Source organism: Octodon degus, unplaced genomic scaffold (assembly GCF_000260255.1).
Source record: "Octodon degus isolate 3935 unplaced genomic scaffold, OctDeg1.0 scaffold00128, whole genome shotgun sequence".
NCBI lineage: Eukaryota > Metazoa > Chordata > Mammalia > Rodentia > Octodontidae > Octodon > Octodon degus.
Window position 1 is genome coordinate 5,670,283 of NW_004524704.1, and position 15,498 is coordinate 5,685,780.

At 37.8% G+C, this 15,498-nt stretch overlaps 1 protein-coding gene across 2 annotated transcripts in view; it reads left to right on the forward strand.

Annotated features, from left to right (window-relative positions):
* The window catches only part of Il1rap (interleukin 1 receptor accessory protein), a 138,752-nt gene that overhangs the window by 99,293 nt on the left and 23,961 nt on the right, over positions 1 to 15,498 (forward strand). Inside the window, exons 6-10 of one of the 2 annotated variants that reach the window (XM_012516829.2) lie at positions 1,804 to 1,969; positions 5,041 to 5,112; positions 7,087 to 7,213; positions 9,829 to 9,977; positions 13,974 to 13,979. In XM_012516829.2, the coding sequence (XP_012372283.2) occupies positions 1,804 to 1,969; positions 5,041 to 5,112; positions 7,087 to 7,213; positions 9,829 to 9,977; positions 13,974 to 13,979 (520 nt within the window). The remainder of the gene's footprint in view (positions 1 to 1,803; positions 1,970 to 5,040; positions 5,113 to 7,086; positions 7,214 to 9,828; positions 9,978 to 13,973; positions 13,980 to 15,498) is intronic. The other variant, XM_023700913.1, reaches the window with a different exon arrangement.

The following is a 15,498-nucleotide window of genomic DNA, read 5'->3' on the forward strand; positions in this document are numbered from 1 at the left end:
TTCTTTCTTTCTTTCTTTCTTTCTTTCTTTCTTTCTTTCTTTCTTTCTTTCTTCTTTCTTAATCTGTAAAACCAGAACCTATTCTTATCTGTCTACTTCACAGGGATTTCAGAACAGCTAAGCCAACAAATAAAGGGAAAAATTTATTGGAACTGTTTAAATGAAAGGTGCCACAAACGTCCAATAATGTTCTATAGACATCCTATACTCAATTTAAACCCCGGCTGACATACATTCATTATAACAGTGTAGGCCTCTGTGACTTCATTCTTTGCAATAACCTGAGGGTATTAAAATCTCCTGCTGATGTGACAAGTGCCCAGAATCACTGTTTATCCACACAGGAGAAATTGCACTGAGAAAATATCATACTCGAGTTTACATCAGATCCTTTCCACGCAGCCAAAGTTCAGTGTGTTCTCAAAAGACATCCTTCCTGTGAGAAAGAATTACAAAATGTGCCTCTTGTGGTAACTGTCTTATTTCAAAATACATGCTCTAGGAATTGAAGAAAATTTTAAGTGTTCCAGAATTCATGCTACACACCTGAATATAGGAAACTGAGCCTGCAAGTCATTAATAGATCAGGATTTTAAAGAGGTAAAGGACCTTAGAGGTGAACTCATCTTTTTTTGTCATCCATGAATTAATGATGAATAAAAGGAAAGCAAAGGCATTTTATTACTATGTGTGATACAGAATAAACACGTTCATTAAGAGGATTAGGAGATGTGCAGATGGTGTCTTGGTCTTTTTCCTCCCCACCCTCTCTTTTCCCTTCCCAGATCTCCTGCCCGTCTGTTTGCTTCCTTCCATCCATCTTTATTTTGCTGTTTAAGCAAAGTGTTTTTTGAAAAGCAAATATTCAACATGTTTTTATCATGAGTGAGAGACTGATTTTTTTTTACTAAAATAAAACAAACTATGTCGCCATTGGATGAGACTAATAGATCCAAGCGAGAGTCTAATTAATTTCTGTGAGATAGTGCAATCTCAGAAATTTTTAATATCCACTGAGTGGGAGGAACACATGGGAAACAGAAATACACTCGTAGATCTTGATAAGGCGAAGGAAAAGATTTTAATATTTAAATTCTGGCTATACAACTGCATTATAAGGATAAGATGAAATAGAATTCCATCCCAGGTACTGCATGCTGCTCCAGCCCCACCCCCAGGTGCGCTGAGCCAGCCATCGAGACCGGGAATGATGACACGCGCCTGTAATCTCAGTACTGAGGAGGCTGAAAACAGGAGGATTACCACGTGTGTCTGAGCTGTGTAGGGGGACCCTGTAGCAAATACATTAAAAAAAAAAAAGATGAAATAAAAGAAGACAAGACTAGCCAATGGCATCGGAGTTAGCTCCTGGTTAATCTGATTAAGTGTGTCTGTCCTTAAACTAATAAAAGCCGTGATAATTGCAGCAATGTGAAAAGCTGCTGTGTTCTCAAGCAGAGTTCGCAGTTGCTCAAAATGTCTTTATCATCATTTCAAAACTTTAGTCTTGCTTCATAGTCATCATGGGGCTCCAGTGATGTGAATTGTGGATCGTGGGCAGGAAACCTCTGCTTTTGAAATAATAATTCCGCTTAGTGTTTATAATTCCCCTCTTGCAGAAAAGTTAATGGAATTTACTCCACCTTGTGGAAATGGTGTCCAGTTAACTGACCAAAATAGTTTTGTAAAGGGTACAAGATAGTTTATTTTGATATTGTTCTGTGAAGAATGAGATGCCAGAGTAGTTGTGTTTGTATATTTGTGATAAATGCAGCTAATGCAAAAGCATCTTTTCTTCTTTAGGGTTGTTATAAAGTAGAGCGTTTTCATAATGTACTGCCTGATGGCATGGACTTGAATTTTTTACTTCCCTTGACATCAAATAATGGAAATTACACGTGTGTCGTTGCATACCCGGAGAACGGACGCATCTTTCACCTGACCCGGAGTGTGACTGTAAAGGTGGTGGGTAAGCACGACCTGCACGAGGTGCACACAACCCAAACTCCAGGACTCTCACTCTGACTCCTAGTAATTGATTATGTAGTCTGTAAACTCTATAAAAAGAGCCATCTTTTTGTGCATTGCACTATCCTCCAAGCCTTCAGCAACTCCTTGTACAAAGTACGTGTTCACAAATTATGAGCTGACTGCACACGTGTGTGAATGAACAAAACAAGGCATACAGGGGTACAGAAAGTATACCAGGCAGATTGGTGTTCAGATGACATCACTTCTGTTTGTTAGCCATTTGGCTTTGATCATGTTCTCCAATTCGCCTTATCTGTCTGGAACTAAGATTGCTTAATAATTTAGAGTATTAGAAACACTACACATCTGTGTTAATAGAGTTCCAGGCAAGCAAAGGAGATTGAATAAATAGGATATTGTTGCCTAAAAAGTGTTTTACTTCAGTTACGTATACCATATCATCCTATGTACTGAAACTGCTGCTTGTGTCGGTGGTGTTATTTGCCAGCAGTTCTCAACTGTGGTTTTGCACCAAGAGAACGAAGTGAAAAACAGAAATGGACGAGAGAGTTCCTCGATAGTTGGAACTTCCATCAAATCCAGATAGCAAGAGAAATGATGTCAGTCTATGTGGCTTTTAGGGGCAAACCATGAATTCCATCATGCCTGTCTACCCTGTTTAATACAACATGTGAATAATATTTTTCCATTCTCATGTTTGATTAAATGAAAATGGTGAGGCCCAGAAACAGCAAGTCCCCAGTTTAGCAGCATGCCCTGAGTTAGTGGAACCAGTCATTCTAAATCTTTGTGCTCTGTTCGGGGCTCTTCTACTAGATGGATACCCAATTTGGTATAAATTACAAAACAAACAAACACACAATCCAAAAAGGTTTTAACATAGTGCACATAAATTAAATTCAAGTAGTTTTATAATCATTTCTCTTCACTTTTCAAGGAATTCTGGGGGTGGTGGTTAATTCAGGACAATAAAAATACTGCATGAGTCCATGACTGAGTCTACCGTGAATAGATTTTAGCAGCCACAAGCTATTTAAGCATATACTCATCCCAGCTGTTGTTCCTAATGTACATAATTAAGTGTATCCAGTTTTGTACATTTGAGAACAGGTGTATCATAGGTATACCAGCTGACAGGCACAGCCTGGGTAAGAGGTTTTTTTGGGTTTTTTGGTCTCACTTTCAAGCAACACAAGTTAACTTTTATGACACCATGAAACATTCAATCCTTGCTGCATATCACAATTGAATGCATTAATGTGTATTAATTCATTCCTCATACTACTCTGTAAGATTGGTTTTTATGTATCCTTTTCTTCAAGTTAGGGAATGTTTGCCTTTAAATAAAACTTGGGTCCATATGATGAATATATGGCCAAGTCATGATTAAAACCTGCTGTCTGAATCTTTAAACTATGAAAAGAAACCCTAGGCTTTTTTCTTTCAATTTAGGAATACAGATGAGTATAAAAAGCAGTAATCCTATGAATGGTACCATCCGTTAGGTAACTGTTGTTCTAAAATTTCCATTTATGGGCTGGGGAGATAGCTCAGTGGCATAAGTGCCTGCCTGGCAAGCATAGGCTCCCAAGTTTGATCCTTGGTACTGTCAAAAAAAGTTTTACAGGGATACATTTAAAATTTCCATTTATGCATGCATTTCTTTAAAACTTTTAACTAGGTCTCATATCAAACAATCGGAGGATTTGGTAGGTAAATACCTCAATAATAAATCCAACAATCATGAATTATAAATTGAACATACCTATTAGCATCATACTGTGTACTAATTTGCTGTCTAAAAGGAAGAAGTATTTAGAATACAAATAATTAAGACATTAAAGCTATTAATTATACTGTACATGACATAAATGAGATGTCTGTCTCATAGAGGCTTTGGAAGTCAAGGACCTAAGTTAAACAGTCTATCCTGAAACGTGAGAGGAACTCAGTATGCTTTTTAAAAATTCCCTTATAAAGAAAACGTTTGTTTTTCTGTGCTCACAACACATGTCACCAAAAGATGTGAGTTTTCCGAACCAAGTGATCCTGCAGTCCTCTGAGGATACCACCTGTGTTTCCTACAATTTAAATCAATGTGATTCTGATCTCTTGGAGTTGGCAGAGATTCCCACAGTTCCAGGGCTCCGTCCCATAGGACTGCCCTGCTTTTCCCCTTCAGATGTCAGTTGTAAGCAGTGGGTCCCCAGGCTCCCCACGTTTCTGTCCCACCTGCTTTCAAACTGATGGATCCTACGACTTCTTCTTAAATTCTATGATTTTTTTCCTGTAGAATTTCTTGCTCACAAAATGCAAGAAGTCATTTTGCTTATATTTGCTAGTTTTCCATAAGGGCTACTACGAAGATTTCAAATGAACTCCCAGGTGAAGAGCCACATAGAGGGAGGTGTAAAAGGGTACTGAGTGATGCTGGGGGTGTCACCCGCTCGCTGGCTTCACACAAGGATGTGTTCATTCACAAACTGGGATGCTCTCCAAGCCTCGCTGCTGGAGATTATGGAGGTTGTATTATACAGACATGGTTGACTAAGTCACTGACTATTGGCTGTTCAATTTCTAGCCCTCTCTTCTCCCTGGAGCTTGGAGTTTGGGCCTGAAAGTTCCACATCTTTATATCATACCTTGCTTCTCTTTCTTGCTTCCAGTCTTCACTGTAAAACTCTTGAGGAACCAATGACTCCCACTCCTCCGATTAGCACACAGAAAGAAACTTGTCACTCCAGAGGGCCCAAGGAGCTTAGAAGCTTTAGAGCTTAAAGTGGGAACAAATACCACATAGTTAAGAGGTAACACAAGGTACTCACATTCACCATAACACTCAAGACATTAAAAAGAATTAAGAGCTTTTGGTTAAGCACCATTAATGGAGACTAAATACATACTTTCTAGGATGTTATACCTAGCTGCTTGCTTTAACTGAATGAAGGACAGTAAAGATAAATAAAACTATGGATCTGCTTAGAAATAGAAAAGCTGTGCAAAGCCATGTGATTTAACATTATCTCTTTTTTATTTTCTATATCACAGGCTCTCCAAGAGATGCATCGCCTCCCAAGATTTACTCCCCCAACGATCATGTGATCTACGAGAAAGAACCGGGTAATTATAGCTGTGCAATTGAATTTTAGTTAGATTCTCTTAATTACAAGAAGCAAAATGCCATTTAAGTTAGCAAAAGACAACAGGGAGTCATTATAAAGAAATGCATGAGTTTAAATCAAAAATGCTGAGGGCAGAAATTGAGGGAACTGTAGAGGTGAGCTACTTGGCGGTGTCATAGGCAGCCAAGTCAGGATTCTCTGCCTCTGTCTTCTCAGCATCTGTGCCTTCCTCTCCTTGTAGCAGTCTTCCTCTCCAGAGAGTGATTTCTGCTTGATGCACAGCGCTGTGCTTTGCGGAGATATGAGCAAAAGACATCTTTAAATTTCTATGCTACTAGCAAAAGTCAGGGGGTGCGTCTTGGAGACCAGACTGTGACTGTCACACAGAAAAATTGATACGGTTTTTACACCTGCGTGGAGAACACAGTTGAATGTTTCCTGTGACTGCCTCAGTCTCCCATTGGTTTTTATAATTTTTAATCTAGAGAAAAATCCTGGGTAACTCATCAGTGAGAGCTAATTAAGTTCTTCTGACTCAAAGCCTCACACAGTTAAGTGAATAGAAAAGAACAGGACATTCTAGCATTTTCTTCATTGTATCCATCATGATAAATCCAGTCCAGACACAATGAATGGCATAAAAGAGCATTTGTTTAAAGTATACTAAAAATAATATAATCTGATCAGTAAAAGCTGAGAACAACACCACCCAAAACAAAAAACACAAAACTATGCTTGCAAATATGATTTGCCTTAATTAAAAAAAAAAAACATAGAGAACACATTAGTCATATGTTAACTTCAAACCAAGTTTCTTGGAATTAGCTGTGACAATTTATAGGAATGGAACATTCTTCTCACTGTCAGGGTAATTGTTAATCTTGCTTATAAAAACATTCGTGAATTCTTCACTTTATCTTCTTCAGTGAAATATAGATAGGGGAAACTGAATTGAAAAGACTTAAAAGCCATGCATTAGGATGGGGACTAAAATGTGACCACTTAGCCAGATAAAGCTAAGTTCTAATTAAAGTGACAACATAGTTTATCATCTAAAGCTAGATACTTGTGGAGAATGAAAGCTTTCAATATTAATAGAAGTCAAAGAAGCGTGATTAAAACAGAATTGTTTTAGGCAAGCTGAGGTGGGAGATTTAGTCCCAATCTGACATAAAAGTTGCTTATCAATAATTTGTCCTAGGCAGGCCCTTTAACATTTGCAAGTTACAGCTTTTGCCTAAAATAACTCATAATGTTTTATTAAGATAAGGATATTAAGAGATGTAAATTTTGAGCACAGTTTTTGCTGAGTGTATGGCTATTGCTACTGTAGTTTTTCTCTCTCCCTCTCTCCCTCCCTCCCTCCCTCCCTCTCCTCTCTCTCAAGATAGCCTTGTCAGAAAAAAGCTAAAGATATCTTAGAATTTCTATTTTTAAGTTGTCTCTAAGTTTGCTGACAAGCTTGAGCATTTCAAGATGAGGCCTCTGTGACCAGCTCTTTCCGTGATGGTATCTTCTTTGGAAAGAACCAAAGATCTAGAGAATCATCCTGTCACCTTTTGCTTAGGAAGGAATTAAAAGAGAGGGGCGGTTCATGGAAGTTTAGCACCTAAAAGCATACGGCCTTTAAATTGGAGCTGAAGAGCAGCTTATGTTACTGTTTACATCTAGTGATTCCAGCTTTCTATGTTTTAAGTTGGAGCTGAAGAAGAGTACACAGTCAGAGTCTTTTGAACACACACTGCCTTTTTACAGCATATTTAGGTTATATTAAAATGGTCATTCTAGTAATTTTATGTAAAGTTATTGACTTTTTTTTTTTGGTTTTGTCTTTTGGTTTGCTTGGTTTGGGAATGAAATATGATGGATCACTTGTGGCAGTACACCAGAGAATTAGATCAATATAACAAATCCTGTGAAAGTTCCTAATGGGAGAGCTTCATCTGATAATTTCTTTCTGTTGTTATTTTAGGAGAGGAGCTAGTCATCCCCTGTACAGTCTACTTCAGTTTTATTAAGGACTCTCACAATGAGGTTTGGTGGACCATTGATGGAAAAAAACCTGACGACATCACTGTTGACATCACCATTAGCGAAAGGTATTATGGGGCCTCAAGGAAGTGACTAACCTTGCCTCTCCATCGAAGGCTGTTTGATATATAATCATCAATGAAAATAAAAATTTTTATCTTTTTCCATCATTCACAGAAGTTGTGAAGATTTTCAGGTCTTTAGTGTCGGTTTTCACAAACTGTAGCTGCTACACCTGCAATGCACGAGTCGTATACCACCTAATGTCTGCTAAAGAACTAGATTAGAATGTCGTATGGCTTGCCATGCCTACAGTAGTTTTCCCATTGCTTGCTATTGTCTTAAGTGGAGCAAAATCCACACATTTATGATGCTCACTTGAAAGTAAGAAGAAAGCCTGCCCGACACGAGTGGAAAGGTTCGTTGTAGGGCTGAGAATAATGAAAGTAGTTCTCGGCCTTTGCTATGGTTCTGGAGTATAAGCATATATTTGGTGCTACAGAAATTATTTATTATATATGTTTAATTACTTTACTGTATCACATTACTTTACATGTGATCACATGTTTCCTATTTTGTTCCTCCTTAAATATATAATCATTTTTAAAATGTTGACTAAATACCTTCATATTTCTAAATTTTTATCTTTCAAATAGTTGCATAATTATATCATTCACTTAAGAAATAACAATATGGGGCATTTTACTCTTAAATAAGCCTGAAGTTTTGATAAGAGAATATAAGTATTTAAAAGCACAATACTTCTCTGCAAATGAAATACACCATTACCAACTGCAACTCTTTTTTTAAAAATTTATTTATTTGGTGCAAGGTCTCGCTATGCAGCTCAGACTCATAGAGATGTTCCTCTCTCAGCCTCCCGAGCGCTGGGATTGCAGGAGTGTGACACCACAACCAGTTTTGGTGGCTGGCACGGCCTGCCCAGGGTTCAGAGCCGGCCATGCCAGTGGTACCAGAGATCAAACTCAGATCCTTTTGCTTGCTAGGCAGCTGCTTAGACTTCCAAGCTATCTCTCACCAGCCCTCACAGAAATTCTTAACACAATTAGTATCTAATCAATTGCGTGACTAAGAGATTCTCAACTCTTGAGTTTTATCACCTATGTATAGATAGAATTCAAAAGCTTGAATTTTTCTCTTAACAATAAGTTTGGAATCTGTGCATCAATTATAAAATGTTTACTTTGTATTGGATACTTAGTTCCTTAGCAGGAGGTTTTATAAGAGTAACAAGGACAGAATAGGCATTGCATTCTAATGTGGTAAGCAGTCTTGGAAATCTTAGCATAAGAAGGTTTAAGAAGATATTGAAGCAGTTTTAGGAGATTTAGTCAGTTTTATGGTTGAGTTTAGGAGCTTCTCAGAGGATCCATTATCAAAATAAGGATTTAGGTAGAAATTACTTGGACAAAGAATTGGGAAGACTTCCCCATAAGGGAAACATCACATGCAAAGGCTTAGAGGTTAGAGATGTGAAACTATAAAAAGACACAACCTTTCCGAACTTGAGTTACATTCTGCAGAAAGGACTTTGTGAAACTCTTGGCTGGAGGCTCCAAGGGAGAGTTACTGGTCATTTTAGGAATTCTCATCGTTGATTCCCCATCTCCATAGAAACAATGAATAATAAATAACAACGCAGTCACCTTCCTCCTTTCTGAGATTGGGACATGTCCTCAGTATCTGTCAGGGCGAAGCTTAGGCTGATCCAAACCACACCTTCAACCAGAATTGTAGGACTGATAGCCAGCAAACCTAACTCAACAGGACACCCGGAGGACAGCCAGGTATAGGAGCAGAGTAGTTCAAAGGGATTTTAAATCTTGATCTTAGACCCGAAGTACTTGATCTTTGCCTCCCTGATTTTGGATATATTTAGTTTCAGTTTTCCTGCTCTGAGCCATTTTTTTTCTTTATAGCATTAGGATTGAACCATGACCAACATATTCTGTGTTCAGCATCCAAGCTTCCAGACTCCCCCAAGTGCAACCGCTGCTCCTGTGAGATGATGTGACAGCCTGCATCACTATTTGTTAAGCTTTGTTCTTCTGAGTATCCGTACACATACTCAGGGCTCAGCATTCTTGGGTAAATTAATACACCCAGTGCACTGGGTAGCTATTAGGACTTTCCTCTTTTACAAAACACAAAACATGCAAACAGGGCTGGGGAGACAGCTCAGTAGAATAAGCGCTTGCACAGCAAGCACCAGGTCCTGAGTTCAATCCCCAGTACCAGAACAAAAAAACAAAACAAAACAAAACAAAAAAAAAAAACCAAACATGCAAACATTAGTTACTTTACTCAAAATATGTAGCAGGAAATGGGAAAACCTGCCACAGAACCCAAGGAATCTAATCACTAAAGGAAGAGAGCATCCTGCATCAGAAGTTTGAGCGAAAGAGACATTTTACTTTGCGGAGAGGGTCATAGCAAGAAGCTAGCATTAGGATTCGCTGTCGTTATTGGGATGGTGTACGGTGTAGATGGTGAGCTGTAGTGTCAATATCTAACTGTTCGCTGTTACACACATCGTATTTCAGGCAACACTGTCTGCAAACATTCTTTCTGCCCTCATGTGGGGGTTCTGTGGCTGCCTCCTTATATGATTCAGCTCTTGTGTTCACAGATGCTTTGATTTTTTTCTTTCCCCTTTCTCTAGTATAATTTATTCAAACACAGAAGATGAAACAAGAACCCAGGCTTTGAGCATCAAGAAAGTTACCCCCGAGGATCTCAGGCGCAACTACGTCTGTCATGCTAGAAATGCCAAAGGGGAGGTTGACAGAGCAGCCGTGGTGAAACAGAAAGGTAAAGCATGCTCGCGGCGGCCGAGTCTGTGAACTGCCCGTGTAACGTAGTGGTGGGTAGAAGAGCAGAGGACCAAGAGGGAGAGCGCTGCTGCCCTGGCGCAGCGTCTGACGTGTAGCCGTGAGGCAAAGCAGAGCGAAAACTTGTGGGCGGAGGTGCCCATCGGCGTGAAGATAAATGCTGCTCAAATCATGGTAGTATTTTAGTGCCCAAATGTTGCTGAATAATTCATATGATCATAATAATGAAGCATGATTTTTTACCTGATACAGTCATGAAAAGGAAAAAGAAAATATTCAGAACTATGAAGAACGTACTAAAAGGAATAGCCACCTGTCATTCGTAAGGTGTGAAGACATTTTTAAAACTGATTAATGACAGAATTCAAGAGTCACAAAAATAATCTCATAATCTGACCTAATTTTTACAGGATTTTCCCAAATAACCAATAATTATGCACCCATTGTATCCTTAAAGAGTTATTCATAATAGTAAGATGCAAATAGCAATTGTTGAATTGTATAGAAGTAAGGTATAGAATGCTAGTTCTCAAAAATATGTAAGTTTTAAAGCATCACTTTAGATGCCCTGTATCAATATTTAAGTAGTTTTGTAATGTATTTGCAGCTATAATTGCTAAAATGGCAATTAAATAAGATTTTAAATATTGCAGAACTGATTTCTATGTTAATATGACTTTTTATACAATAAATAAAATTTGTGAAGCCTGTTGTGCGAGCTGTTGTGCAGCTGTTGCCCCAAAGCAGACTGGCGAAAGAGTTTTCTGGGTCTCTCCCCTGACACGGAATCCCAGGCAATGCACCCCTTCCAGGAAGATGTTTCCATTTTCTGGGGGGAAAAAAAAAAAAGAAGTCATGATGTCATCACATGTGCGATCAGGTCATTCAGAATCATCCTGGATCCTAGAACTTAAAATGTTTATATCAAAACTAAAAGACTAAACAAAACAAAAAAAACAAAAACAAAAACAAAAACAAAAACAAAAAAGCTAGTTTATACTGGTCACATTTTGCACTGGGACTGAAGGATTTTCTTTTTAAAGCCAGTGAGCCAGCAGATACATTGGAATGTTTTATTACCAGTGAGAAAGAAATGAGTAAGGCCGGCAGTGTGGATGCCTCAGAAGTCTTGGTTGGCAAGATGAGGATGAGCCATTGCTCCCACCCCTCAGGGACCGCTCTCAAGCCTGATTGATGCACATGGTACATTAGTGTCAATGCCCAGCGTCAACTCCTCAGGCCTCCCTGGGAATGATTATGGGCCCATCCTGCATCTGCTGAACTTTAAAGTCCAAAGAGCCTGTTGAAATTCTGGTTTCTGTGGATCCGAACTCTGTGAAGTCACACAATCTCTCCTAGCATTTAAAGTGGACACAATAATACCAACACCACATTGGGTCGTTTTAAAGTACTCGAAATATATCGTGTATCATAATTTATACTAAATATTCAGGGCTGGTGAGATGGCTCAGTGGTCTAAAGCACCTACTTAGAACAAGCTTAGCAAAGCACAGGGACCGCGGTTCAATCCCCCAGCACCACGTGCCAGCCAGCCCCGCCCCCTGGTGGGCTGAGCTGGCCACACACACACACACACACACACACACAAACAAATAAATTAAAAAAAAATATTCAATGAGTGTTACCTCATTATGATTTCCACAAGGTTTTGATAGATGTTATTTGACAGAGGGTTTTATAATCAAATATGATTATAGGTTTAACAAAATCAATCAGATTTCTTTCTCTCAGGAACCCTTAGGGTCTTTAATATGTCAGCTAGCATTTGATATGGATATCCACGGGGTTTATGACAGAAGCGTGTTTCAAATATATTTCACTTGTAGTTTCTTACGGATGAAACATTATGTGGGACGCTTCTTCTGAGGCTTGTACTCTGGGAGGCAATTATGGGAAAATGATATAAATTATTAATGTCTTATCAAAATAAAAATTGAAACAACCAAGTAAAATATTTTATGTAGGGGCGATGCACGAGTCTGCCCCCAACCCATTTGAGTAGCTCTTCTGGTACAGAACTCCCTGCTTTGAGTGTATTGTGGACAATGTTAGGTACAGGAAGTATGGTTCCAGGAAGTCAGAGGAGTTGTGCTGAGAGTCAGACCTTCTTAGGTCCAGTGGTCCCAGAGAGATTGTCTTTGTTTACTCAGCCTCTGGTTTGGGCCAGCTAAAGCTGAAATTCAGAGGGGGAATCCGAGCTACCTTCCTTCTTTATAGATATAAACATTTCCTGAGTTCATTCAGAAAGCGTTCTTAGTACTACATCAAAAATAAAAAGGGAAGAGACTAGGATACAGAATAAGAGAAATATACCAGATGGACTTTTATTGACAGCATGGTTTCATCTAGCCAGCTAGAACAAAAGATAAAAGAAGAGAAAGTTAGTGTAAGCATGTTAAATGTGCGGTCATTTTACAACACGATAATGAGAAGGATTAAGGGAAGGTGGATGTTTCACTTTGAGAATCTGCCAAGCCCGTTTTCCAGGAGGCTATATCCTTTCACACAGCCTGTCAGAATGCGCTCAAATTTCAGATGCTGTGCTTCCTTGCCAACTTTTGGAGTTATCAAATGTTGAAATTTTAGCCGTACTCATAGATGAATAGTGGTATCACACTATTCGTGAATTTTCATTTCTCAGACACTAATGCTATTGAGCACTTTCTCGTAAATTTATCAATCACCAATTAATCCTTTTTGTAAAACATTCATGAAGGCTTTAGTCCATTTTGGGTCATTTGTTTTTAATTTAATGGATAATCAGCCACACACATGTTTAATATAAATCTTTTTCAAATGTATAATTTTATCCAGTTTGGGAATCCATTTTTTGATAAAGATTTTCAAAAAAATTCTGAAATTATTTTATCAATTTTTTATGTATATCAGTTTTGTTTAGTTGTTTTCTAAGCCCTATGTTAGCAGCTTTAACATTAGGTTAAAAATATCTTACAGTTTCTTCTGAAAGATTAGTATTTTTGTGACCCTTTTGAAAATATTTATTTTTTTTAATTTTTTTATTTTTTTATTTTTTTTGGCAGAACCAGGGGTTGAACTCAGGCCCTTGCACTTGCCAGGGAAGTGCTTATTCCACTAAGCCATCTCCCCAGCCCTGAAAATATTTGTTTTTATTTATATTTTATATCTTATGTACTGTAAGATATAAAGAATTTTGCCTTGAAAAATCATTCCATTTTTGTTGAACTATTTTGAAAACTTGTCCAAAAATTCAATAGACCCTGAGATTGGGTCTCTTTCTGCATTTCCTACTGTGTTCTGTGAATCCTTTGGCCTACCAGTGTCGTTCTATTTGAATTTGCATGACTTCCAAGAAAGTCATGAAATCAGATACTACACACACCCTGCCTTCCTCCCCCAGGTTATTTGACGGTTTCAGGAGATGCATATTTTTACAGCTTGTTACCTGACACATATTCTGGAACTGGGATTCTGACTCTATTAAAATATAAACCAATTTGGGGAGAATTGAAATCTTAAAACCATTGCTTTCCAGTCCATGAACATGATATAGTTCTCCATTTATTTGTGTCTTTATTAATGTTTTAATCAATAGCTTTTCCTATTTTCCCTTTTTTTTCTTAGATTTGAGAGCACAAGCCTTGCATATAGATTATTAAATTTATCCTGAAACATTTTGGGTTTTTGATGCTATTTTAGCAGCAATCTTTAAAGTTTCAGCTTCAGATGATTCCTTGATAAATTGTGCAAGAGCCATTAATTGATTTTTATGCACTGAGCTGGATCTTTTGACCTTGTAGATTGACTACCAAAATGGTAGCCCCTTTGTTTGTTTCATTTGCTTAGGATTTGGGTTGTCTAGGATTTTCTGCATCCATGATCTTTTTACCCCTAAAAAGATAGATTTTAATTTCCTTTCTCAGCATGATATCTTTGATTACTTTGAATTCTACTTCTTTGGGGTCCTCCAATGCAGTGGTCAGTAGAAGTCACAAGAGTGAGTCACCTTCGTGGTATCCCCAACTTGAGGACAAGTATTCACACCGTATCACGTTATTCAATAGCTTCTATCTGCATGGGTGATTAAGTTTCTAAAAAAAAATGTTTCAATGAGGGTGTTGAATTTTGTTGCATTTTTATCTTCATCTATTGAGTGGCTCTTGGGAGTGTTTTTCCTCTTTATAATCTGTCCGTATGATGATTTGCAGTGACTGACTTTGAAAAGTTCATCCAGTTTTGCCTTCTTGGAATATACCTCCACATCAGCATGTCTTGTCTTTTTAATGTATTGCTTGACTCATTTTGCTCATGTTTTGTCAAAGATTTGTGCTCATGTTAAGGTTTTGGTACATCTCAGTGTTCATGAAAGGCACTGGCTTCTTATGGTGACTTTGACTCCTGTCACTAACGAGGGGGGACATGAGGTGGATAATGATCCCCCCTTCTGAATACCTATGTGTAAAATCGTTATTATTGTAAGATCGATTTTTCAAAATTACCTATTAATTCTCTGGGCCTAGTGTTTTAAAAGAAAGCTTTCAGTTTTAAGTTTAGTTTCTTTAGAAGTCATTCCAGTTGTCTGTTCTTGTGGCAGTTTTGAGAATTATTCTTTCCAGGAATTGTTTTATAAATTCATCTGCGTATTCACATTATTCGCATGCCTCTCTTGTTACCTCATTTCTTATTATCATTTTATGCCTGTAGAATTTTCATGGAGGTTTCACTGTCATTACTGATATTTGTAATTGGTGCTTTCATTTTCTGTACTGTATTATTTATAGTCCCAATTTCACCTTTTTCAGAGATTATATTGTTTTGTTGCTAAGATAGACTGTACTTAATTAGCTTTACTCTTATTTTTATTATATTCTTTTTGCTGACTTTGCATTTCATTTGCTTTTTCCATCGTAAAATGAAAGCAAATGTTATTGAGTTTAAGTAATTCTTCTTTTCCAATGTAAGTATTCATAACTATGAATTTCTCTCAAAGGATTACTTTAAAACTTAAAGAAGTATATTTGCATTATCATGAGTTATTCTGTCTTCAGATTTTCTTTTTCATTTCTTGTTGACTCATGAGCATTTAGAAATATGCTGCTTAATTTATACCTCTGTGGTTATTTTCTTGTTCTCTTCATTAAATGAGGTATGAAATTTTATTTTAGTTTTATATTCAACTTCATATTCACTCTTGATAAAATGTGGTACTGCATAATGTTATTATGTCTGAGTAATTAAGACATAGATGTAGTGATAAAATCAAGGAGAGAGCATCTCTGACTTCAAAAACATCTGCTAAAACTGTGATGGAACAGGAGAAGCATGGTCGGGGATTCAGACAGAACAAGTTCTGGCTCTGGTTCTGACTATACACATGGGGCCATGCCATGCTTGTTCGCTATGCTTTTCTCTTCCTTGGATGCCCAATACCCTCAGAGAGCAATGAGAGAATGGGCCAGAAATACTTTCTGTGGGGCTACACTGTCGATTCTAGTTTCTCA